General features: G+C 46.3%; 1 protein-coding gene across 1 annotated transcript in view; it reads left to right on the forward strand.

The window, feature by feature from the left end:
- The window catches only part of PNPLA8 (patatin like domain 8, phospholipase A2), a gene marked incomplete at its 5' end in the record, with an annotated part of 104,211 nt that overhangs the window by 8,063 nt on the left and 69,189 nt on the right, over positions 1-26,959 (forward strand). The window contains 3 exon segments of the mRNA XM_082256839.1: positions 4,147-4,296; positions 7,612-7,763; positions 11,741-11,835. Coding sequence (XP_082112965.1) covers positions 4,147-4,296; positions 7,612-7,763; positions 11,741-11,835 — 397 coding nt within the window.

Consider the following 26,959-nt stretch of genomic DNA (forward strand, 5'->3'; position numbering starts at 1 on the left):
GGTACTCTCATTAGCCTAGCATCCAGACGCAAGAAGGAATGCCGCCTCACCTATCAAGCCTTGGATTCTGCATTTAATCAAGCCCACCGCAGCTTCCAGGCCCACCCCACCCCTGCAAACAAGCTAATTTTTGACAAGGCTACACTGGAATTGAATCTCTTCGTTACAGACGCGGCTGACAAACAACTCAGACGTACTCGTCATAAATTTTATTGCAAAGCGAATAAACCAGACACTTTCCTCGCCCTCTCCCTACGCAATGTCGCCGTTGCCCGCAAACCGATTCGTTTGAAAACCTCCCCCACAACCCACACTAGCAACCCCGTCAAAATACTTGACACTTTCCGACGCCAGCTCTCCAAGCTTTACTCCTCCTCCCAAACCCCGACGGACTCCCAACTCTCTGAGTTTCTCTCCGATATTGCCTTACCTGTCCTGTCTGATACCCACAGGGAAACCTTGGAACAGCCTATTTCAGATCTGGAAATTCAAGCGGCGGTTAAAGCCCTTAAACTCCACAAACGACCTGGTCCCGACGGTTTCACCGCCTCCTACTATAAACGCTTCTCCGAACTCTTGACCCCCATGCTTTCCAATGCTTTCAACTCAATACTCAAAGGCCATACGTTTGGCCGAGACTCCTTGGAAGCGGCCATTTCTATGATTCCCAAACCACACACAGATGACTCCTCCTGGTCCAATTATCGCCCAATCTCTCTTCTAAATATAGACATCAAAGTGATGGCCAAAATACTGTCTACACGCCTTAACCCAATCATAGGCTCCCTAATCCATAAGGACCAAACCGGTTTCATTCCCTGCCGGCAAGCCGGAGACAACGCAGGGCTATACACCTAACCTATCTCGCACGTCGTCGTAACATCCCTGCCTGCTTTGTCTCCCTTGACATTAGCAAAGCATTTGACTCTCTCTCCTGGTCCTACTTACAAACCGTATTACACAGATGGGGTTTTGGCCCTCACTTTCTCTCTTGGATATCGTCGCTCTATTCTTCCCCAACAGCGTTTGTCCGCTATGCAGGCTTCCGCTCATCCCTCTTCCCGATTCGGTCTGGCACTAGGCAAGGCTGCCCTTTATCACCCCTTCTCTTCGCACTAGCAATAGAGCCCCTAGCACACAAAATCCGCGCCAACCCCGACATAAAAGGTCTTGAATTTGGGGGCTTCCACCACAAACTGTGTCTCTTCGCGGACGATATCCTCTTGTTCCTTACGTCCCCTCTCATTTCCGTACCCAACCTCCTCGCTACCATGTCCCAGTTCGCACACCTTTCAGGCCTGACTGTTAACCCCGGTAAGTCGCGTGCTCTCAATGTTTCTCTGCCCCCTTCTCTCCTTTCACAACTACGTGCGGTGCTCCCCTTCTCCTGGGCACAGCACTCCCTACCCTACCTGGGGATTAAGTTGACGGCGGACCCGCTGGAGCTGTTTTCGGCTAACTACCCCCCCATGCTTCGTCATCTCACGAACTTGATGGCATCTTGGTCCTCCATACCCCTAGCCTGGATGGGGCGCATCACTGTCGCTAAGATGGCCATTCTACCTAAGATTCTGTATCTCTTCCGGGTGCTCCCGGTTAATGTCCCCTCTTACTACCTTCGCCAGCTTCAGAGACGCACCTTCACATACGTCTGGGGCAAGTCTAGACCTAGAATACCCCGCAGAACACTCTTTCTCCACAAACTTTACCAAATATTACCAGGCAGCCCAGCTGCCCAAGTGGCATGCCACCTGTGAAGTCCCTCTTTGGGTATCCCTGGAAACGGTTGAATGCGACCTCTTCTCTGTAGCTAACTTGTTATGGCTTACTCACTCCGATCGTAAGTCCATCTCTAATCCCATCATGCGCCACTCCCTACGCCTCTGGGACGCCCTAAAATTTAAATTCAAGCTACAATCTCCACATAACCCGCTGCTTTCCTTTCTACACAACCCATCCTTTCTCCCGGCCTGGGAATCCCCCTCGTCCTTCCGACACTGGACGTCAGCTGGTCTACTTCGGGCACACACTCTGATAGAATCCGACACCATCAAACCTTTCTCTGCGCTTTGTGAGTCCCACCACCTACGGAGCTCTGAGATTTTCCGCTACCTCCAACTAAAACACTTTTACGCCAATTGCATCTGCACTGACTCTTCTCTGCCCACCATGACTGCCTTCGAACATACCTGCCATCGTAACCCGCACACCCGGGGCCTCATTTCCCAACTGTACTCCAATCTCACAGACTCCCCTGACAACACCCCTCCCACTTATACTGCTAAATGGGAACAAGATCTGGGGTCCTCCTTAGATACTGAAGACTGGGCTAAGATCTGGCAAGTGACAAAAGCAGCCTCCCAAAATATAATTGCCTTGGAAACCAATTACAAAGTGCTGATGCGGTGGTACTTGGTACCCTCACGCATTGTGAAATTCCTACCCTCCCACTCTTCCACATGCTTCCGAGGCTGCCTGGAGGCAGGCACGCACATGCACATCTGGTGGACTTGCCTGCTAGTAAAAACCTTCTGGCAAGCTGTCTTCCAAGTCCTCTCTACCTTGATGGCTGAATCAATCGCACCTGACCCCCTCTTCGCGTTACTCAATGTGAAGCCAGACCCTGTATCTAAATTTCAGCACAAATTATTCCTCCAAGTCACCACGGCAGCCAAACAAACCATTGCAAGAGCATGGAAGTCACCGCACCTCTCCTTGCCTGAGGTCAAGCAGCGGGTCACCACCGCCATGATACACGCCAAAATTGAGGCGGTTCTAATGGATAAAATAGACAAGTACAGTAAACTTTGGCAACCTTGGGTTGACCATTTTCTTCCCTCCAATTTCGACACCTCCCTCCTACTGCCCTGATGTTAACCTGAGGCTTATTGGTTACTACTTCCTGTTCATTGCCCCCCCGGCGAACATTCCTTCCCCCCCCCTTTTTTTTTTCTCCCCCCCCCCCTTTTTTCTTCCTACTCCACCTCCCTACGTGATTTGTTCTGGTACCAACAACACACCTGTTTGAGCCTGTCATGAACTACAGAGTGCACCCCGCAGGCTCCCTGGTTTGGCCTGCTTTTCCTGGTTTTACTTATTGTATCCTCTGTTTCCCCCGCCTAGTTGCATTACCATGTGGATTATCGCACCCATTTATTTCTTCTCACGTGCTACTGGGCTTTGTTCACCCTTGCTTTGTCTGCTGCTTGACCGCGCCTTCCCACCTGGGCACAAAGTGTTCCCTTTATGGGGTGCCTATGGGTTGGCTACGCTGGTCGCAGGGTCCTGACCACGGCCCCCCCTGGTTGCCTCTTCTCCACCTACTCCTAAGTTTGACCCATGGTTATTGTAGCCGTTCTTTTGTTACGCGCATCTGGCTTGTATTTATCTTGTCACTCTGTTTACCAAATTGTTGTTACCTGTTTACTTTGTTCTCCAATAAAATGTTTGAACCAGAAAAAAAAAAAATGTGAAAAATATTGTTATTTTTGCAAAATTTACGCTTTTTTTTGTTTATAGCGCATGATCAAAAAATCGCACAGGTGATCAAATACCACCAAAAGAAAGCTCTGTTTGTGGGAAAAAAAGGACGTCAAATTTGTTTAGGTACAGCGTCGCACGACCGCGCAATTGTCCGTTAAAGTCACGCAGTGCCGAATCGCAAAATACCCCCTGGTCTTTTAGCAGCCAAATCCTCCGGGGCTTAAGTGGTTATAAGATGCCGGCACCAGGGACAGAAGATGGAGGGAAGGGACGGCTGGGGTGAGCACATCGCTGGATCCTGAAACAGGTGAGTGTGTGTTTATTAAAAGTCAGCAGCTACACTTTTTGTAACTGCTGACTTTTAATAAACACAAAAACAACTGTAGCTCTTCTATTGGAGCAGACTACAGCTCCTTGAATCACTTTTGGTAGGTCCTGACCACTGCAGATCGCGAACATCCCACAAGAGCTGGAGTTTTGGAGATGCTCTAACCCAGTCATCTAGCCATTACAAGTTGGCCCTTGTCTAATTACGGTAGCTCAAATCCATACACTTGCCTTTTTTTTTTTTTCCAATTTCAGGGACAACATGTTCACTTGCTGACTAATATAACTCGAGTTTCAGATGTACTTTCAGGTACTGATGTATTTTTGGTTTAACAGATTATTGCCCGGGTGAGTGTGGATAATAGAACAAGATCCCTGGTTCAGTCATTGAAAAGAGCCTCTGACCGGAGACTGTGCATTAATCGCGTTGAAGAGCTGAGCTGCCATCTTCTGGAGTTTCCTGAAACGAGAGGTGTCGCAGTGAAGGTAAGTCAAGCTTTGTGGTAGTGTTTCCTCAATATAACAAAGTTAGTCTAAATTTAAAGTCAAAATCCTCTTAGAAACCATATGGAAAATGACTCTTTCTGATATTTTCTTAAAATTCTCAAGTAATCCCAAACTTGCCAAATAACTCCAAGCCCATTTATATTTAATTCTGTGTAAATTAGGGATAGACCGCTATGTTTTTTTTCAGGGCCGATACCAATACCGATATTTTGGTCACAACATATCTGTATGGGCCGATATTTTGTACATTTAAAGTTTTGAAAAATAAAGCCAATTTTTGACACAAATCTGGTACTGAACATGTTAATTTTTGTTTAATGCTTAATGGCTGGCTGTCTGGCCCCCTGTGGTGGGTGGCTGGCTGTCTGGCCCCCTGTGGTGGGTGGCTGGCTGTCTGGCACCCTGTGGTGGGTGGCTGGCTGGCTGTCTGGCACCCTGTGGTGGGTGGCTGGCTGGCTGTCTGGCACCCTGTGGTGGGTGGCTGGCTGGCTGTCTTGCCCCCTGTGGTGGGTGGCTGGCTGTCTTGCCCCCTGTGGTGGGTGGCTGGCTGTCTTGCCCCCTGTGGTGGGTGGCTGGCTGTCTTGCCCCTTGTGGTGGGTGGCTGGCTGTCTGGCACCCTGTGGGTGGCTGGCTGTCTGGCATCCTGTGGTGGGTGGCTGGCTGGCACCCTGTGGTGGCTGGCTGGCATCCTGTAGTAGGTGGGCGGCTGGCTGGTACAAGGCCTGTGGGCGGTTGGCTGGTACAGTGCCTGTGGCTGGCTGGTACAGGGCCTGTGGGTGGCTTGATGTCTGGCACCCTGTGGTGGGTGGCTGGCTGTCTGGCACCCTGTGATGGGTGGCTGGCTGTCTGGCACCCTGTGGTGGGTGGCTGGCTGTCTGGCACCCTGTGGTGGGGGGCTGGCTGGCACAGGGCCTGTATGTAGCTGGCTGGCACAGGGGCTGTGGGTGGCAGGTACAGGACTTGTGGGTGGCTGGCTGGTACAGTGCCTGTGGGTGGCTGGCTGGCTCACTGGTACAGTGCCTGTGGCTGGCTGGCTGGCTCACTCGTACAGTGCCTGTGGCTGGCTGGCTGGTACAGGGCCTGTGGATGTGGGTTGCTGGCTGGCACTGGGCTGCTGTGGGTGGGTGTATGGCTGTGATACACTCCCGCAAGACTAGTCCCGACTTCAGACGAGGCTGTCCAAGGCGAGGGAGGCGGCCTAAGCAGGCAGAATGACGTCACAAAAATATCAGCAATATCGGCCAGTTTCGGGGCCGATACCGATATATCGGGGAAAGTGCATATCAGCCCCTGATATTTCGGCCTTGCCGATAATCGGTCTATCCCTAGTGTAAATACTGCCACTGAAACATTATTGGCGGTACACTGAAGTGAATGTCCTGCTAATAACCTGTTTGCAAGATACTGGTTAAATCCGTCATTAGCAGGAGAGGAATATTGCCTGTGTGGTTTAGCATTAAAGAGTATCTTCAGTCTTAACAAAAAAAGAATATAATGTCAGAAGCTATTATTACTGTAGCTTCTTCCCTGGTCTTTGGGTCCCCTTCGCCACCATATTTACACCTTGCGCTTCACAGCCGGCTTCCCACTGTGCATTCGTGAGCTGCGCTGCATTTTGTGAAAGGTCCCGCGGCCTTCTGGGCAGGTTGTGATCACCTAGGCTGTTTGAGTGGAAGTAGAAGCAGCTACCTGCTAAAACTAGGCTTAATCCTAACAACCTAAAACATCACTTAATGCCTGAGTAGTCGGGTGCCAGGTTCAAGCATTGTCTCATGAGAGTGGTGAAGATTTTGCTGAGCGTTTTCAAGGGTTTGAACTTTCAAAAAGTGGAAACTTATGCGGGGTTTTCAGGAAACACTAATGTGGTACATGTTGCTTATGGTGCCTGAAATGCAACAAACGTTTGATCATATTTGGGTAAGTAAGGCGTAGGTTTGTTTTAAAGGCTAACTCCCAGCTGAGGGGTGGTTTTCACAGCTAAGCACTACGGATCGACCAATATCGTTTTTTCATTGCCGATACTGTTACTGATATTTTGGTCATCGCATTTCGGTATCGGCCGATATTTTTGTACATTTAAAAAAAAAAAATTTTTTTAAAGGGTCTTCGGCAGCCGTGCAGGCGGGTTGTCCTGGTCTCCTGGTGGGACTGGAGACCCGGGCGAGCCGAGGGAGGGGACGTCCCCTCTATTTAGCCGCATCGGTTGTCATTACAAGACTGCCGACTGTCGGCTATGGACGCCAGTACCGGGGTGATGCCTCTAGCTGCAGGCATCACTCCGGTACAACCACTTTCCGAAATAATATCGGCTATCTTGGTGGCAGATTCAGATATATCAGGGAAAGTTCATATCGGCTTTGCCGATAATCGGTCGATCCCTACTAAGCACACCCTCCTGCTGGCATGCCGGAGCTAAGGGCAGATGGATCCCTGCTACATGAATCATCCGCCCTTACTTAAGATGGCCATGGCTAGAAATATTAGGGTTTTTTTTTCCAAAGTGATTTCTGAACAAAATAAAGCATAGAGACATGGATGGATAGGTGAATTTGCTTTGAATATTAAAAATTAATTAAACAGTGTTTTCAGGTAGTGGTGTTCAGATACTTTAACATGGAATTACAAAAGGCTGATACCAAGTCAGATTTGGTTACTTGCACTGTTTAAGTTTAACTGCTTGCCTATTGCACTATTGCCTATTTCGTAAAGGGCTTGTACCAGAATGATGCCTGCAGCTAGAGGCATCAACCCAGTAGCGGCCTCCATAGCCGACGGTATTCGTCTTTCGGCTACAGCGCAGGCGGAACGTGGTTAAAAAAAAAAAACATTTACTAAATTAATATATAGCCACGTTTATTTGTGCCAGCTACATCTACCTTGTGTTCTCTTGTTATGAAGGATTTTGATGGCCTTATGTTGAAGAATTAAAACGCATATAGGTTTTTCTTGCTTCAAAACAGTTGCTTTTAGTTGTTCATTAACTACAGATGTAAACAGTATCAGGTCCGTAGCGTGTCCTACATTTCCACAGATTGTCGGGCACAACAATTTTCTGCTCATGACTTTTATAATAGAAATGCTTGTGTCAGAATCTACCATGGGAATACATTGGCACAATTCTACTGCTCACAATCAAGGTTGTAGTATCTATGATTGCATTGCAATTGTTGTGAATGGAAAAACTCTTTGTTATTATGCTAAATATTTCTTGGCTTATGGCTGTGTGCATCTGTATGAGATTTCTTTTTTGAAATGCCCTGTATGGTTGGTGATGGAACTGTTTATTAATTGCAGGAAAAAGCAATTCCTTATTTATTGCGGCTCCGACAAGCACACGATGAAACCCTCCAGTCGGCTGTAAGAGAAGCCTTAGCTTTGGTTGGTTATAATGACCCGGTTAAAGGCAGAGGAATTCGAGTACTCACCATTGATGGTGGAGGAACTAGGTAAAAATGATGTCATGTTTTATTTCATTTTACAAACCATTCAAAAAAATTTTGTTTACAAAGACATTAAAATGTGTTTAGTTTTGACAATGCGCCAAAAACAGAAACAATTGTATTTAGAAGAGTTAAAGTGGTTGTAAACCTCAGACATGAAATATGAACAAAGCATATCCCTCTATACTGTGTACCTTTCTAAGTGTAATTTCTGTCTGCTGCTTCATTCCTCTGCTATCTGCTTTAGTCACTTCTGATAAGTTTTCCTGAAACCAAGAGAAAATAGGTGACAGGGAAGGGATCTGCAGCACACAACCTGTGATTGATAGCCTCAACTCTTCCTGTGTGCTGTGTGAAGGGGAGTGTTTCCCTTCACTCCAGTCAGCTCTTCTCACTGAGCTCTGCAGAGTAAAACTTCAGCTCCCGGCCCCCTTTTATCTGACAGCTCAAACAAGCTTTACAAATGATCAACTTTGGATGTAAAGAAGAGAAGACTGCAGATAAACAGGTACCACTTATGTAGGAGGATTTGTTTCATCTATGTGTACCGCCTGAGGCCAGTCACTTCACTGGGTCTATGGAAAGGTTTAAACCACTTTAAAGCAACACTAAACAATAGCCTCATTCTTACACATCCACTACTTAATGGCCCTGTAAAATATTTTTCAGAAAAATTGTTTCTTACTGTGTTTGTTTTTTTTGTTTTTTTTTTGCCTTCTTGTTTTGCTCTCTGTGAGCTCCCAAACCTCTCCTTTTCTCTTTCACTTCCATTTTTTCTGTATTTTTACAGATTTGTAGGATATTGAGAACAATAGAAGGTAATTTTTCTGAGTTAAAGTGGATGTAAACCCTCCCCTATACCCAGTGAAGTGAACAGCCTCAGATGATACACAGAGCTGAGACAAATCTCCCTACATACGTTTTATTTGTATATCTGCTGTCTTCAGAATTATATACTGTTTTTTTAGAAAGTATACTTCGATTTTCTTTCTTCCTGTTTCAGCTGTGGGAGTGGAGTCCTGGCATACACTGTGTGACAGCTGATTGGAGGAAAGGCACACACCCTCACTCCACATAGGCAGAGGAAGGAAGGAAGGAATGTGCAGAGCTGATCTATTTATAGCACCCAACCCCACACAAATTTCCAGCTGCTTTTATCTCCCCTCTCTGAGAACCTGCCAGAAGTTATCATGTTGAGAACAGAAGAACAGAGCAGCATAAAAACAAGGCACTTAGGGCTTTGGAGAAAGATAAGTAAATAGTACAGATATATGTGCCCAGGTCAGATTTCATGAATCCAAATTTACATCCACTTAAAGAATACATACTGTACTTTAATTTTTTAAAACCAGTTCAGTGTCACTTTAAGGCTCGGTTCACGTTGGTGCAACGCGGGAACCCTGCGAATCCACTGCGGGTTCCCACATCGCACCTGACTTGCAAACAGTTCACACTGCCATATGCAAATCGCTGGGAGTGTCAATACAAAGTTAATGACTGTAAGGTTCTGGCACTCTCAGTGCCTCCTATCACATTATTTCCAGGTGATTTCCATCTACCTAGATAGATGAAACACATATAGGTGTGTTTCCCTTTAAGACTGATGCTGTCATCACTCAGCGCCGGACTGGATGGCTATTTAGATCGCCGGCTCTCACTCACATGTGTTCGTTCAAACTGCCTTGTGCCTTGTTGCTAACCTGTCTTGAAGCATACCTCGCTATTGGAACCACGCTGCCCTGATCCCTGTATCCCGCTACTGGATCATCCGCTCTTCCTGAACCTCCCCTCGGCTACATTGCTATTAGTGATAAGTACCCCATAGGGGAGACCTCTATAAACTTTATACTAAAGCTTACACTATCTAGCTCTGCATAGTAAGGACTGTTACCACATCTGCATATCTAGATTGCTAGCTCTTGAGCCTACTGCCACCTATTCCTGCACTGGGTTGATCTCTCTTGTATGTCCACCTGCTACTCTGTCATCTGCTACCATACATGATTGCTAAACCTATCTGCATCCATCTGCTACTATCTTACCTTCAAGTGTCTGTCATCTACCATCTCCACCCAACCTGTCTCTTCAGTCTATCATCACTGTGTTACTATATACATAAGTCACTCTAGGAAACATCTTATTGAGTGTGTGTATTTATTTGCTGAATTGAGACCTTCCACACATGATGAGTCATTGAGGGTTGGGAATGGTATCTCAGCGTTTCTCTTACATGACTACTGAAGTGGAATATTTCTGCAGCTGAAAATCCACACCATACATAAAACGCAGGAGCGTTACAATGACACCCCCAGATCAGTTTACATATCGCAGTGCGAACTGTCAATTCGCACAGGAATTGGATCGCGTGGGTGTGAACAGCCATGTGTTCCGCTTCTGGTGTGGACGAAAAAAGAGTCCTACACGAGTTTGGTCTGAATGCGATGCAAATTCAGGCATACAGTCTGTATGGCTGAATTTGCATTGCACAGACATTGCATGCCATTTGCACAGCAGTCAGGAGACTGAGATGGCTATTCCGGAACCTTCACTTTATTCTGCTGTAGCCATGTAGCCATTGTCATGTTGGAATGTCCAAGTACGTCCCATGTGCAGCTTCTGGGCTGATGAATGCAAATTTTCCTCCAGTATTTTTTTGATAACATACTGCATTCATCTTGCCATCAATTCTGACCAAATTTCCTGTGTCTTTGTAGCTCACACATCCCCAAAGCATCAGTGATCCACCTCCGTGTTTTACAGTAGGAATGGTGTACCTTTCATCATAGGCCTTGTTGACTCCTCTCCATATGTAGATTTATGGTTGTGGCCAAAAAGCTCAATTTTGGTCTAAACACAGTTGATTAATGATAATTGGCTTCAGCTAAACACTAACCATGAGTGAAAGAACAGTTTTTGTGTGATCATTCATATTCTTGGAAAAATGGCCAAGAAATCAAAAATTCTGCCAGGGTATGTAAACTTATGAGCACAACTGTATATCCAGCAATATAGAAGTAAGAACTATCTCTTACCCAACTATACGTGAAAATTAGATCAGATAGTCTCTTAAAACTTAGAGAAATTTGCAAGGATATACAGCGAGGGAAAAAAGTATTTGATTTCCTGCTGATTTTGTACGTTTGCCCACTGACAAAGAAATTATCCTTTATAATTTTAATGATAGGCTTATTTTAACAGTGAGAGACAGAATAACAACAAAAATATCCAGAAAAACGCATTTCAAAACAGTTATAAATTGATTTGCATTTAAATGAGTGAAATAAATATTTGACATCAATCAGCAAAATTTCTGGCTACCAGGTGTCCTCTGTACAGGTAACGAGCTGGGATTTGAAGCACTCTCCTAAACAATAGGCAATGACAGGTACTCTTTACTGATAGATCTGGGTTCTGTTAGACTCCTGATTTCTCCTCTATCCTGAAAGCTTCAGAACAAACTTGAATCGGTTCGATCCAAAGCTTTCTTGTGCTGGTAATGGCCAGTAAACAAACAGTTGAAATGGGAAGTGACTAAATATTCATCGGTTCTGGTTTTAAATACCCTAGAGCTGATCAGGGACATTCTGGTCCACGATCTACACTATGGTAAGCTGGTTGAACAGCGGGCTTCATTCCGGGCTCGCCGGTTGGATGGTAGAGCCCGAGGGCACTGGTGGTGGGGGTGTGGTAATGACCCCTTCCACCATCTGTAAAATAAAAAAGCAATCCAGTGGCTAATTAGCTGCTGGGATGGCTTTTACATAAAAGAGAATTGCTGGCTGCAAAAAAAGCAAAAACAAAACATTACTGGGATAATGCCTGTAGCTTCAGGCATCATCCTGGTATAGCAACTTAAAGAGCTGGCGTTTCTGTACATTAGACGGTTGGCATGTGTTTGAAATATTACATATTAAACATTTGTATTTTTGATAGGTTTTCATTTGCAATGTAACAGTGGTATCTTTTTTTCTGTATCTCTGCAGAGGCATAGTAGCTCTACAAACTCTCCGTAAGTTAGAAGAACTTACCGGAAAACCGATCCATCTTCTCTTTGATTACATTTGTGGTGTTAGTACAGGTAACGGCTGTTAATTTTATTATGTTTTCTGCCATATCTGCAGTAATAGATGTGTCGCTCTGTTTACTCTATCTGTTAAGACTAATTATGAAGCCAAAAGCTGCAACTGTTTCTATGTAAATACTATATAATAACATATATGTATATACGGAATATAAATATCAATTTTTACTGTATATTCGCAATAAAAAAATAAAAACATTAAAAAAAAAAAAAAATATGTGTGTGTGTGTGTGTGTGTGTATATATATATATATATATATATATATATACATATATACACACACACACACACACACACACACACACACACACACACACACACACAATTACAATTTGTTTTTAGGCAAGAATAGTGTTTGTGTCTCCCAGTCCCTTGCACGTGCATAGATATTTCACAGGCCTTCGGGTCCTGAGTGAGCCATTTGGCACATCTGCGCATGGAGATGGAGCCACTAAAGAGGAGACTGAAGTTCCATACACATAACCATTATCGTTTCCAATTCATAGAGGAGTAAATATTTAAAGAAAATTTGGGTTCAGGGGAGTGGGACTTCTTTAAATGGAATGCAAAATAACAAATGGGACTTTTTAGGCACCAGTGTAATTCAAAACCAATATTTGTAAAATCCAAAAGTTTATTTCAAAGATCCTAAAAGATGTTTCTGTATCCTAAAACAAACCGTCTGATCAAGCACTGCAGCCTATCACATGCTATGGATTGTCTCCATATTTGATAGTCATTTCTTTTGCATGTGTGCGCTATTCTTTTTTAATATCACATGCTACAAACAAGCCCTCTATTTTCTCTCTATAGTAATTGTAGATATAACATCACTTCTACATTGATTACTATGGTCACAAATGTGGGATTAACCACTTGCCGACCGCCGCACGACTATCTACGGCGGTGGTCAGCCCCTCACAGGCAAAGTGACGTAGGTCTACGTCGCTCGCCTGTGAGGGTTTAGGGAGCGAGCGCGCGCCGCCGGAGGCGCGCTCCCGCTCCCGCGTGGTCACGGACCCCCCCCCCCCCCCGCGCGTGTGACCGGCGGACCCGATCGCCGCCGGCCACTCTGCGATCGGCGGGGGAGAGGGAGAAAGTCAGGCAGCTTGTGTAAACAAGCTGCCTGTCATTCTCCTCTCTGTATGAGAGATGATCACATGGATCTACTATGTAGATCCATTGATCACTCTGCATACAGTTGAAGCCACAGCCAATCACAGTTAGAATCAAGCCCCTAGGGACACACACAGCCCCTCCCTCTCAAATAAAGTTAACCCCTTCACTACCAGTGTATTTTTACAGTAACAGTGCATATATATAGCACTGATTACTGTAGAAATGTCACTGGTAACCCCAAAAGTGTCAAAAATGTCAGTCAAGGGTCCGATCTGTCCGCCGCAATGTCGCAGTACCGCAAAAAAAATCGCAGATCGCCGCCATTACGCGTTAAAAAAAAAAAACAACAAAAATGACAAAAATCTTTCCCTTTGTTAGTAAACGCAATAACTTTTGCGCAAACCAATCAAAATACGCTTTTTGCGATTTTTTTTTTACCAAACATAGGTAGCATAAAACAAATTGGCCGAAAATATTAAAAAATTTTGATTTTTAAATTTTTTTTGGGGGGAATTTCATATAAAAAAAAAGGGAAAAATATTGCTATTTTTGCAAAATTTACGCTCTTTTTTTGTTTATAGCGCGTGATCAAAAAATCGCACAGGTGATCAAATACCGCCAAAAGAAAGCTCTGTTTGTGGGAAAAAAAGGACGCCAAATTTGTTTAGGTACAGCGTCGCACGACCGCGCAATTGTCCGTTAAAGTCACGCAGTGCCGAATCGCAAAATACCCTCTGGTCGTTTAGCAGCCAAATCCTCCGGGGCTTAAGTGGTTAAGCCCGGCGTATTTTACAAGCTTCCTCAGGGGCTGGAGTGGGTGACTTGTCTTGACCATCATGTACATTAGACACCATCAAGTGATCTTCCTGGTGTAATTTAGATTGCTGCCAAGCAGTTGCATGTATTATTTTTTTTACAGTCGTGCTCATATGCAAGAGTTTCATCGTCTCTGAATTGTCTCTTAGTGCATCATCCCTGTTTCATGATCAAGTTCTGTGAAAAATATGGTGAATACCATTTTATCGGCCTATAATAAAAGCAGAGCAATCAACGTCTCAACCTTCAAGGGGACCCCCAGTGGCCCCAGCAAATGTCTAGAATGGGATCTAACCAGTGATGGTCAGCCCTCTCAAATCCCCAAAGGAGGGAGGGGGATGTATTGGCAGATGGTGTCAATACGGGGATTTGGCCAACAAACATCTGAATTAGTATGTCCCGTATGGATAAATGGACTCTTGAGTCCACCACACTGGAAGTTGCCCTGCCACTGGGGAGTAGAACTTCTTTAACCCTAATTATCTCGGTACCAGAGTTTGTAGATAGATATATGAGCAGGGTAGCACAATAAAATGTTATAATATCTGTGTGGGGCTACTTTTCTGCCTTTTGGACCTAGATAACTTGAAATATTTGCGGGACCAACATATTCCAAGTTTTTTTAGGATAGTCCACAGCAGACTGTCAGTGCATCTGTCTCTGACCTAAATTTCACAAGAAGCTGGGTCATGTAATATGACAGAGTACTGTCCTCTGTCCAAATAAGATTCTCAAGTGTGATGGGAAGCATTCTGTTTAAACAACACATCCCAAAATGTGTGTGAATTAAAATGATGTACTGTACACGGATAGACCATTAGATCTGCTAACCATCGTGTTTGAAGGTATTACCAATAGAGTACCATTTACTAAATAATAAGGGTTTGTATACTTTCTATAAAATCTTTAGGGAAACTGTAATGGTTTGCCGTCAATTGTATTGTCAATTTTTTTTTATTCATATGTTTTTTAACCTGTTTATTATAATATATACAGTAAAAGTTATTTAATACATGACAAGGAGCACTATGGGTTAGCTAAAACAGCACAGCTAAGCAGCCTGCTTCGAGGGCTATGTTCTGTCTGATAGAAACCTAGGGGTGTGGAAATGCCAGCTACCAGTGTCGCAACAAATGCCTCTAAACCAAAGACATTACAGCAGTTTGTAATTGTAAAAAGTGAAAATGAGTATTAAGGTGTATGTAAACCTGCTAGCTGAATAGCATACCACTTAATATTACAATAAAATATGTACTATTTACACAATTTAATGAAGAAAAACCGTTTGCAAGGCCCCTTTCACATGGTCCAACCGATTAGGTCCACCTGTCCGTTTTTGGTGAACCGGATCGGGCCACCCATTCTCCTCTTTGGGGAGGCGGATGTCAACAGACACGTGTCTTCTGACACCAGTCTGTCATTCGTTCTGACAAGATCCGCTGAAAACAGACAGATGGTGATGGGTTCGCCACCCATCCAGCAGGTTGGATTGGATGAAAATGGACAGGCTGTCCATTTTCATCCGATCTCCCTATAGAGGAGAGCGGGACTCTGACAGGACTGTGCAGAGACGGATCTGTCATCCGCCTGCTGATCACCGCTGAGCTAGCCGAGTCCGCCGAGCCGATCTGCTCTGTGAGAAAGTTGCCTAAAGGTTTTATTTCTCTTACATCCTCCGACAGTCGCCGCCTCCTCTAAGTCATCACTATTGGGTATTGACTTCCGCTCCGCAGGAGTAGCTAGTCATAAAACTTAGTCAAAAAGAACAAAGGCATTTGCATATACACACCCATGGGGGCTGTCCCACTAGGTCAATACCCCCCTGCAGTGACCACTCCCAACTCAGTTTCTTTCTGCCTAGCGTCAGGAGTAGTTAGGCTTCCCTGTGCTGGGGCTACAGTCTCAGCCCATCTAATCTTTTTTATTTGATTTTCCTTGAAAATGACAGTTTTTTTTTCTTACTTTACTAGCTGTTTATTTGTCAGCTTTAGTTTTTAGTCGTCTCTTCAGAAGAAGATGGATTCATGCGGTGCTGGGATTCGGACTGACTGCCCTGGTTCTCCAGGGCAGAGGGTCAGATGGACCCCCAGCCCGCCATCGAGCGTTCAGCCGTGGTTCGTCCTGGCATTATGAATGACCCATCCCTGCTCGCAGCAGGGATGCAGCCGTGAGGTGGCTACCTCACTGGACACACCTGCGGTGCTGCAGTGTAATGTCCCTGGCTAACGGCATTCCCTGTCAGATGAGGACAGCGGCTTTCCGTTCTGAGAGGCACCCCACGCCATCTGGTACAGGTAAGTACTTCTGTGTGGGGCCTCTGCCTGGGGTGACAGTCCTGTGTTGCTGTGTGTTCCCCATGTCTGTGCCTGTGTGGGGCTCCCTGATGCGATCCCTGCGGGGATCGCTTGTACATGCGCTGCGGTGCTGTGTGTTTTTGGGGTTCCCTTCCCCTGTGTCACTTCGGTGTGTGTGGGGGTACAGACTATGCGGCCGCAGCGGGGTAAAACCGCGCGGTCCGCCATTTTAGGTATGGGCAAGCATGTCTGGCTTCACTATGGGTGATAATACATGCTGTTTTGGCGCCATCCGGTGCCATCTTGCGTGTGGCAGAACGATCGTTCCGACCAGATGTTCGGCGGCCATCTTGCCGGAGCCTTCCATTCAGTCCTATGGGCAGCCATTTTCCCTGAGTCATTGCAGCTTATTGTTCAGCCTTTTCTGACCTCACTTCCTTTCCTCTGAAGCAAGCGACCTCGGTGGTAACACTCTGCGGGGCTCTGCAGACTGTCTCTCTCATAACCTTCTGTGTTGTCATTTCTGGCTGTTTTCTTCTCCTGTGGGGTCTTTTGTTACTGTGCAGCGGTTTTAAAGGGGCAGTACCAATTTTATTGTACTGTTGTTTCATCTTGGGCAATGAATTCTCAGGAAAGCAAATTCCCCCCAGCTCTGGTGGGGGACCCCAGTTCTCCTGTGGCCCCTCTAAGACCTGATTTAGCCACTGTAGTGGCGTCCTTGGATTCCAATATGGAGGTGCTGATGGCTGAACATGCTGCTAGGAAGAGGCCCAGATTGTCTCTCTTCTGATTCAGATGGTGATATGGCTGCTGCGGCGAGCGTGCCCTTTTCAGGGTCTCGCTCATCCTTAGACCCGCTGGGGTCTGAGGGGGAGGCGGAGGTGGAGGGGTTGATACTTCCTCCCCGGGGTTGCCTGAAGAGCACGCGACCATGGATGAATTGATAGTTTCTGTTAAGCAAACTTTACACTTGGAGGATGAGCCCTCTCCTCCAGGCATTATGTCCTCCTTTGGGACTCGCAGGACCCGCAAGTCGGCGCAGGTTTTTCCCTGCCCCGCTGAGTTTCATTACACTGTTAATGAACTGTGGCGCACTTTAAAACGCCCATTCCTGGTACCTAGTCGGTTCAAATTGCTTTATCCCTTTGCACCGGCTACGGAATCAGGATGGTGTGTGCCTCCACAGGTGGATCACACTGTGGCCGTGTTAAACAAGGCTACCTTGATTCCTACAGAGGAGACCCCGGTTTTTCGGGATCCCACGTACCGGCGGTTGGAGTCTCTAGCCCGCCATTCCTATACGGTGGCGGGCTCGTTTCTCAAACCCATTTTCGCGTCCGTTTTGGTGGCTCAGGCGGTGGCTGATTGGACTAAGGTGCTTAGGAGCAACCTTGTGTCTGATGCTGTTCCACCTGCCCGACTGGATATGGTGGATCAAATTCACCAAGGAGTTATGTATTTGTGTGATGCGGCCCTGAATTAGGCCCCTTTGGCTGCACGCCTGTCTAGTGTCTCGGCGCTTAACCGTCGACTGATCTGGCTGAAGAGCTGGTCGGCTGACCAGTCCTCGTGGAAAACAGTGGCTGATTTTCCCTATGCTGGTTCTCGCCTTTTTGGCGAGGCATTGGATACCTTGGTGAAAGGCGTCACAGGGGGCAAGAGCACTTTGCTGCCCCAGAACCCGAAGAACAAGTCCTTTCGTGGCAAAAGGGGTTCTACGTCTCGATCAGGGATCCTTTTGTGCCTTTCGGAACCAAACCAAGGGCAAGCCCTTTAAGGGCCAGGGTGGCCAGAAGAAGCCCTGGGCGGGCAAGCAGAAGTCCGGCAATGCTGGCTCGGCGGGTCAATCCGCCTCTGCCTGAAGGGGCGCCCTCACCCGTTTCAGGGGTGGGGGGACGTTTGCGCGGTTTCCTCCAACCTTGGCTGCTCCGGATTTCGGACAGATGGGTTCAGGAAATCATTTGATCGGCGGACAGATTTTTTCCCTCAAATCTTCATTTGCCTCCTGGGCGTCTGCAGAAACTGCACCAAGCGGTGCAGGACCTTCTTGCTCAGGGGGTGATTGTCCCGGTGCCTCATCGGGACAGGTTTCGGGGATTTTATTCAAATCTGTTTACTGTGCCCAGGAAGGAGGGCAAAGTACGTCCTATTCTGGACCTGAAAGCGCTGAACCGCTTTGTGCGCGTTTGGAAGTTCCGTATGGAGTCTCTCCGCTCGGTGGTGGCCTCCCCTGAGTCCAGGGGAATTCCTGGCCTCGATAGATCTGAAGGATGCGTACCTGCTCATCCCCATTTTCGAGGGTCATCAGCGGTACATTCGGTTTGCTATCACAGAGGACCACTATCAGTTTGTGGCGTTACCTTTTGGTCTCGCTTAGGCTCCAAGGGTATTTACCAAAGTGCTGGCGCCGGTTCTGGGCCTGTTAAGGGCACAGGGCATTACGGTCTTGGGGTATCTGGACAATCTCCTTCTGAGATCGAGTGTCAGCCAGGACCTATTGCGCGATCTGTCCACCACGGTGCAGACGCTACAGGAGTTCGGATGGACCATCAACGTTCAGAAATCGACGTTGTCTCCATCGGTTCTTCTTCCCTATCTGGGAATGATTCTGGACTCTGCTCAGGCAAAGGTGTTCTTGCCAGAGGACAAGCGCCGGACCTTGCAGGACGAGATCAGGTCTCTCAGGGACAATCCGTCCTCGTCACTCAGGACCTGTATGCGGGGCCTGGGGTTGAGGGTTTCGGCCTTCGAGGCGATACCCTTTGCTCAGTTTCACACGCGGGCTCTCCGGGCGGAGATCCTGGCCAGGTGGGACAGACTACCTCAGTCCCTGGATCTGAGTGTCTCGTTGAGTCGTCAGACCAGATTGGCTCTTCTGTGGTGGCTCCAGTCCCCGGCGGTGTCGGAAGGCAAGTCCTTCCGTCCGTTGTTTGGGACGGTGATTACCACGGATGCCAGCCTGTTGGGCTGGGGGTGGAGTCCTGGGCAACCTGTCTGCCCAGAGCTCTTGGTCGGAGGAGTCCTCCCTCCGATCAATGTGCTGGAATTGAGAGCGATAAAACTCTGTCTCTTCCAGTGGTCGGACCGACTTCGGGGCCGTCCTGTTCGGGTACAAACGGACAATGCTACCGCGGTGGCTTACATCAACCCCCAAGGGAGTACCAGGAGTGCCCGGGCTGCCCGGGAGGTGACTGACATTTTGTCTTGGGCCGAGACTCATGTCCCGGCGATTTCAGCAGTTCACATTCCGGGTGTGGAGAATTGGCAGGCCGATTATCTGAGCCGCAAACCCTGGACCAGGGGGAATGGTCCCTACACCCGGAGGTCTTCCAAATGCTGTGTGCGAAGTGGGGATCCCTGGACCTGGATCTGTTTGCGTCTCAAATGAACCGCAAGGTGGAAAGGTTCGTGGCAAGAACATGTGATCCTCTGGCCGGCGCCTCGGATGCGCTGGTGGCCCCTTGGCATCAGTATCGTCTCATGTATGCCTTTCCTCCGATTGAGTTGCTATCCAGGTTCCTCCGCAGGTTAGCCTCGGAACCGCACCTGGTGATTCTGGTGGCGCTGGACTGGCCACATTGGTCCTGGTACGCCGACGTTGTTCACCTGGCATTGGCGCCTCCGTGGCGGCTGCCAATGCGGGAAGATCTACTGTCTCAGGCTCCGATCTTCCATCCTGCTTTACAGTTGCTGGCTTTAACGGCCTGGCTGTTGAGACCCAGGTCCTGAGGGACAGGGGTCTCTCCCCTGAGGTCATCCCTACCCTTGTCAAGGCTAGGAAAACCTCCTCTGGTAAAATCTATTACCATACCTGGAAGGCTTATTTCGCATGGTGTGAGTCCAGGGGGTTCTCCCCTCGCTCGTACTCGGTGTCGAGAGTGTTGGCCTTCCTCCAGTCTGGGGTGGACCAGCGCCTGGCGCTTGGCCACAATCAGGGGCCAGGTGTCCGCACTGGCTATTCTTTTCCAACGCCCTGTGGCGTCTCATTCCCTGGTTCGCACCTTCATTCAAGGTGTGTGACATTTTGGCTCCTCCCAGGAAGGAGCCCTTAACTCCATGGGACTTGAACTTGGTTCTGTCCGCGTTACATCGTACTCATTTTTGAAAACAGACGGGAGATATCGTTACCTCTGCTGTCTAAGAAGGTGGCCTTTTTGGTGGCGATTACTTCGGCTCGCAGAGTGTCAGAACTGGCGGCGTTGTCTTGCCGTTCCCCGTACTTGGTGATTCACAAGGATAAGGTGGTCTTGCGTCCACATCCCTCCTTTCTTCCTAAGGTGGTCTCTGAGTTCCACCTTTGAGGACATTGTCCTGCCTTCGCTTTGTACGAAGCCAAAGCATCCTAAGGAGGTTGCTCTGCATTCCTTGGATGTTGTCAGGGCGATCAGGGTTTACCTGTCGTCTACGGAGTCCTTTCGGAAGACGGATTCCCTCTTTGTCCTTCCTGAGGGACCTCGGAAAGGGCATGGCTGCGTCTGCAGCGACTATTGCCAAATGGATCAGACAGACCATTGAACAGGCTTATGCCTTGAAGGAACGGGTTCCACCCTTCCCTGTTAAGGCGCACTCTACCAGGTCTGTGAGTGCGTCATGGGCCTATTGGCATCGGGCCTCGTGGCCCAGGTGTGCAAGGCTGCGACTTGGTCGTCGGTGCACACTTTTTCCAAATTCTACAAGGTAGATGTTCTGGCATCAGCTGATGCCTCCTTTGGCCACAAAGTTCTCAGTGCGGCAGTGCCATGAAGGACCCCTCTGTTTTTTTGGGGGTCCCGGGCTGTTGGGGTTTTATCCCCTAAGGTATTTGTTTTCCTGGGCTGTTGCTCCTGTTGAGCCTTGTTTTTCTGTTGCCCAGAAGGTTCGCTTACTGTGCGTGTAAGGTTCCTTTCTCTGATGTGGGTACTGCGTTGCCTTTTCTAGGGTTGTCTCCCACCCCTCATGTCTACACTGCTTTGGGACATCCCAATAGTGATGACTTAGAGGAGGCGGCGACTATCGGAGGACGTAAGAGGAAACTAAATTTTTGTAAAATTTTACCTGTAAAATTCCTTTCTCCGAGTCCTCCGACAGTCGCCACCCCCGCCCTTCTTTTGGGGTTGTTGTCTTATTTCCTACTGCTATGCTACCAAACTGAGTTGGGAGTGGTCACTGCAGGGGGGTATTGACCTAGTGGGACAGCCCCCATGGGTGTGTATATGCAAATGCCTTTGTTCTTTTTGACTAAGTCTTATGCCTAGCTACTCCTGCGGAGCGGAAGTCAATACCCAATAGTGATGACTTAGAGGAGGCGGCGACTGTTGGAGGACTCAGAGAAAGTAATTTTACAGGTAAGATTTTACAAAAATTCAGTTTTTTTTTTTTTATAGTTCTGGCCATAAATAAATGATTTGTAAACCACTATATATTTGCTTTGAGGCTCTATTCAAACATAATCGAGGGCGGAATCGCCGCGATTCCACCCGCTATTCCAAATCGCTGCAAAATACGAGATGCGTTTTGAGATGCCGTTCTTAATAGCACCCCAATCATGCCGCAAAAAGGAACATGAGCTTCTTTTGGGCAACAGTGTTGCGGATTGTTATTTACCACATGATAATTGTGGCACGATTGGGCTGCCATTAAAAGTAAATCCGTCCCACGTTCTGCAGTGTTTGGAATAGCGGGTGGAATCAGGGCAATTCTGCCCACGATCATGTTTGAATGGAACCTTAAAGAGAATATATAGTAAACATTGAAATTTGCGGCTCTATTCACACCTGATTTGTGGCAATTCTGCCCGAAATCAGGTGTGAATGGAGCCTAAAGGCTATGTCCACCTTTTTATACAAAAAAAAATTTCAATCCTTAGCGACATATTGTGTTACCAATGGTTTGTTTGGTGACTGTGGTCCCAACTGCCTTGAGATCATTCACAAGCTCCTCCCGTGTAGTTCTGGGCTGATACCTCACTTTTCTCCTGATCATCTTTACACCCTATGAGCGAAATCTTGCAGTTTCTTCTTTAGGAATAATTGATCCAAGTTGTCTCTTTCTCACCAAGCTTCTTGCTGATGGTCTTGTAGCCCATTCCAGTCTTGCGCAGGTCTACAAGCTTGTCCTTGACACCCTTTGACAGCTTTTGGTCTTGCCCATGAGGTGAGGTTTGAATGGAAGAAAGCGATTCTGTGGACAGGTGTCTTTTACACACATAACGAGTTGTCGCTAGGAGTACCTTCTTAAATTGACAGTACTAATCTGTGTACCACATAAGCACATACTGTAGCCAGTCTGTGGGAGCAGGCATTATTGTTGGTTGTTAGGGGATCAAATACTTATTTTACTCACTGAACTGCAACTATTTTAAATGCATAATTTAAAATACATCTATGATAACAATGATAGACTCTTCATTTCTTTGTAAGTGGACAAACTTACAAAATGTAACTGTATATTCCCTATGAGACCGCAAATCTTTTTGCACTTAATCCACTTTTAGAGCTTGTTCACACATGTGCCAATACCCTGTGTTTATGCTGCATTTATTCAGCATTTTTAAATCCTTTTTATCCACCCTTCAATGCCTGCAATGAATATTGTAATGGTACCACACAATGTTGTTCACACAAGAGTGGTAGCATTGTATTAAGTCACGTCATGTTAACAATTTAAGTGGTCTGACGTTTCTGGATCAGGATGTTCAACCTGATCTATTCAGTGATGAGACAGACTGTACCCAGAGGCGCCAAAACGGTGCTGTTTACTGACCTGCCAGAGGAGATCCTTTGGCATCTAAGGACTCTCATATTTTTCATTCTTTTAGCAGCTAAAATAACCATACAGCATGCATGGAAATCACCCGTGATTAATGTTACGTTGGTGAAACATAAAATATCCTGGATAATGATTAATGAAAAACTGGCCAGTATTCAAAGAGATAAGCAAGCTAGGATTGAAAAAGTTTGGAACCCCTGGATTTCTCATCTTCAGGGTCCCTGAACTCAGTGCCAATTTGTGAGGACTGAGGGGACCTACTGTACTCTATTCTGATCCTTTCTTCTCTCTTTCTTTTTCACTTATCACTTTTCCCTTTATTGGTTCTGTTATACCATAATAATAATTTTTGGTAGCATGCTGCTAGGGTGACGTAAAGTCTCCCCAATTGTTCTGTTTTTTCGAGATCGAGACCACATGATTTGAGGTACCGGAACCGGTCCTAGTTGACAATGCTTTTATATCTCACCATGTTCTGGATCTATGGAAGATCACCAGCTTACTGTACTGTTATTTGATACCCATTATTACCTGTTGATGTTTCTTGGTTCCTAGTTGCTAAGACATATGGGCTCATAGCCTTAGACGAATGGTCATGCTAATGAGTAGAGCCGAATTGTTGGGCCTAAAACTTTTTTGAAGTATATTTTTTAATGGTCAACTGGTCAGGGCCTCTGATCATATTGAGAAATGCATCCTTGTTCTGATAACTTTCTGACAATTGTTTAAGCATAAAACCTCTGTATGATGCTTTCAATTCGTAAAAAAAAAAAAAAAACTATTGGAACAAAACATTTAAGTAGAACTTTAGTCAGAAAATGTAAGTCCTGCAAGATCACTTCAGGCTGGCCCCTTTTTGCAGGTATAGCTATGTAAAACATTAAAAATAAGTCCCTTTACTGTTTAAAATTTAGTAATACAATGTCTTTGTACATGTTCAGTTGCTTTCCATTTTTAGGCATTGCTGCATTTGTAAAGGCCAATCTGACAGTCTTAAGGGGGAATTAAATCCCCCATATCCTGGCTGACAGCCAAGGAAGCTGCTTCTGTTTGATCTACAACTGCCATGGTGCTGCACATGGGATCAATTATAACACTGGCCATTTGATGGTTTGACAGTTTGGTTATGGACACAAGCAAATGTGACAGTTCGCAATCCCGGCATTCAAGGAACTAAACCATTTCTAAAAAAACATTAAATAGATGGGTTCAGTTCTGCTTTATGATTAACTGCTATTCAGGGGCTCTGGACTTCAGCAAAATGGCAGCCTCTACCAAGAAGAAACAAGATTCCTCTAGGTGGTGCCGTCCATCCACATGTAAGGACAAAACCTAAGTAAGCCATCCTTCACAGGAGGAGTGGTGCCGGCTGTCTCCTGTGATAGTCCTGGTCCCAAGCGGAGCTGTGATGCGGAAGTGAAGCCGAAAGAATACGGCAGCGTCACCCGGAAGCCTTGTTTCTGAGAATGCGCCAAGTCCCAAACGGACATGCGCGCTCTTTCCTCAGCTTCTGGGTGACGCTGCCATATTCTTTCATCTTCACTTCCACATCACAACTCCGCTTGGGACCCGGACTATCACAGGAGACAGCCGGCACCCTTCCTCCTGTGATGGACGGCTTACTTCGGTTTTGTCCTTACACTTTACATGTGGATGGACGGCACCACCTAGAGTAGTCTTGCTCAATCATTGATACAACAGCCTTTTCATGCCGTGTTTTCTTGTGAGTTGCTACATTTGTTTTAACACACTTCAATAAAATCTGTCTGCACTTAGAGCGCTTTTCTGTGCTTTTTGTATTTGTTCCAGAGTTTTCCTCACTTATGAGAAGAGCTGCTTGGTGCAGTTGGATATCTTATTCAATGGACTTTTATGGACATTCCATACTTGTATACCAATTTATTTTAGATTTTTTTTTTCCTGCCCTTCCCTTTTCCACTCCCCCCTCCTCCCTCCTTCCTCCTTCTTCTAGCATTCAGTCATTATTTATGTTGGATGGACTTTAGCGCTTATATGTATGTGTTTTTTCATGCCTCCTTCTAAAAATGAATGGTACTCGGTGTCCTCCGACTTACATTATATTTAATATTAATCTAATATTAATAAAATTTTAAAATCATTTGGGGGGAAAAAAGTCATTTTCGGTTTCGGCCCAGAATTTTCATTTCGGTGGATCCCTAATATTTAGTAAAGTGGAATGTATGTTCCTTGCTAAAGAACATTATTTTTTTATCAAGTTCTTATTGATAAAGGTCCGCTATAACCGCTTGCCGACTGTATATAGTACATATCATATACAGGGTGAATGCCGCTTGGCGGTAGAGGGATTAATATATTCACCGACACGCCAATATATATGGTGTGGTGGGGGGGGGGGGGTTGGTACATCTGTATAGTACAGACTGCCTTTTTAAAAAAATAAAAATTTCATACGGGTACAGTGTTGCATGACCGTGCAATTGCCATTTAAACTGTGACAGCATTTAAAGCTGAAATTTGGCCTGGGTAGGGGCTGAAAGTGCTCACTACTGCAGTGGTTAAGCACTTACCACTAGAAAAGCAACACTTTCATGGACATGTTTTTAAGCATTCTTGAAGTGATTTCATTGCTTTATAAGTACAATGAACACACGACAAACACATCCTAAATGCTCTAGAAGCATTAATCAGCATTGCTTCGATCTGCATAATCAACACACGTGTGAATGATCTCTTAGTCAGACAACGTAAAGACTTTTATTGCAATGAGGAGTAGTAAAACATACTTATTATTTAGAACTGCCAAGCAGGAAGCAAATATAATCATCAAATAGAATTATACTGTAAATATTTTAGATTATATGCATTAACAAGGTTCTAAAACATTAACACATTGATATGATTTACATCCAGCCAATCTTCTACCTGTAATGCAAAAAAAATAAAAAAATTTAAGAAGATGAAGACTTCCTTTTAAACAAATCCCGCTCAGCGTATTACAGAATGACACTGGCAGGAACCTCTCATGCCTCCGGGCAGGCTTAAAACGGAGTTCCAGCCTAAACACACTCACCTGTCCAACGGTCCAGCGATGCGGCCCGCCCGAAGCCTCGCTCTTCTCCCTCTCTCCTCTGCGGCGCCGGCATCATTGGTGTGGGCACCCGGCTGTGACAGTTTGCGGATTCACAGCCGGGTACTCACTGCGCATGCGCGAGTTGCGCTACGCGTCGTGATTGGCCGGCAATCTTCTGGGACCTCTGACATGTCCCAGAAGATTGCAGGGAGGGAGGGGGAGAGGAGAACTTCTGCTCAGGGCGCCGCAGCGCTCCGAGCGGGAGTAGGAGCGGGTACATGTCAAAACTAGGTACCCGCTCCCCCCCCAAAAAAATGACATGCCAAATGGGGCATGTCAGGGTGTTAGAACTACTTAAAGCGGAAGTTCCATTTTTGGGTGGAACTCAGCTTTGATATGACCTCTTCCTAATCCCTTGGACACAGCCCATCCCCGATCAGGGTAAAGAGCCAATGAAAAATGGCTCTTTACCAAGTGACCAGCTGTGTCCAATCACAGCCGGTCACATGTTTTGAAGCTTGCTGTGATCAGGGATGAGGCATGTCTCTAGGAAACCATTTATCAGTTTCCTTCCACTTCACAATTATGTTCCACTTTGTGTTGGTCTATCACATAAAATCCCAATAAGATACATTTACGTCTTTGGTTGTGACATGATAAAATTTGTTAAATTTAAAGGGGTATGAATACTTTTTCAAGCCACTGTAAGGCCCCATGCACACAGGACGTTTTTGCAGCTGCTGTTCGCAGCGTCAGACGTTTTTTTTTGCAGCTGCAGAACGTCCCCTCCCCTTTCGTCCCCTCCCCTTTCCTGGCCTGTCGGGCTGCATGCTCAGATGAGGGTTTGGTATGGATTTTGGGGGGGACCCCACGCCGTTTTTTTCCCATTTTGGCGTGGAGTTCCCCTCAAGATTCTCACAGCGCAAGTCGCACCGTAAGTTGGATCATCCTGATCCAACTTGCGGTGCGCCTTCCTTTCAAATCAATAGGGAACCATTGATTTTGAATGGAGGCAGAAAAAACGCTGCTAAAAGCGACGTGGCCAAACGTGCAATAACGCCAATGGAAAAAGCTAATAAAAGCACGTTTTTA

The sequence above is a fragment of the Pelophylax lessonae genome (genome assembly GCF_965119305.1).
Source record: "Pelophylax lessonae genome assembly, chromosome: 4".
Taxonomy (NCBI): Eukaryota; Metazoa; Chordata; class Amphibia; order Anura; family Ranidae; genus Pelophylax; species Pelophylax lessonae.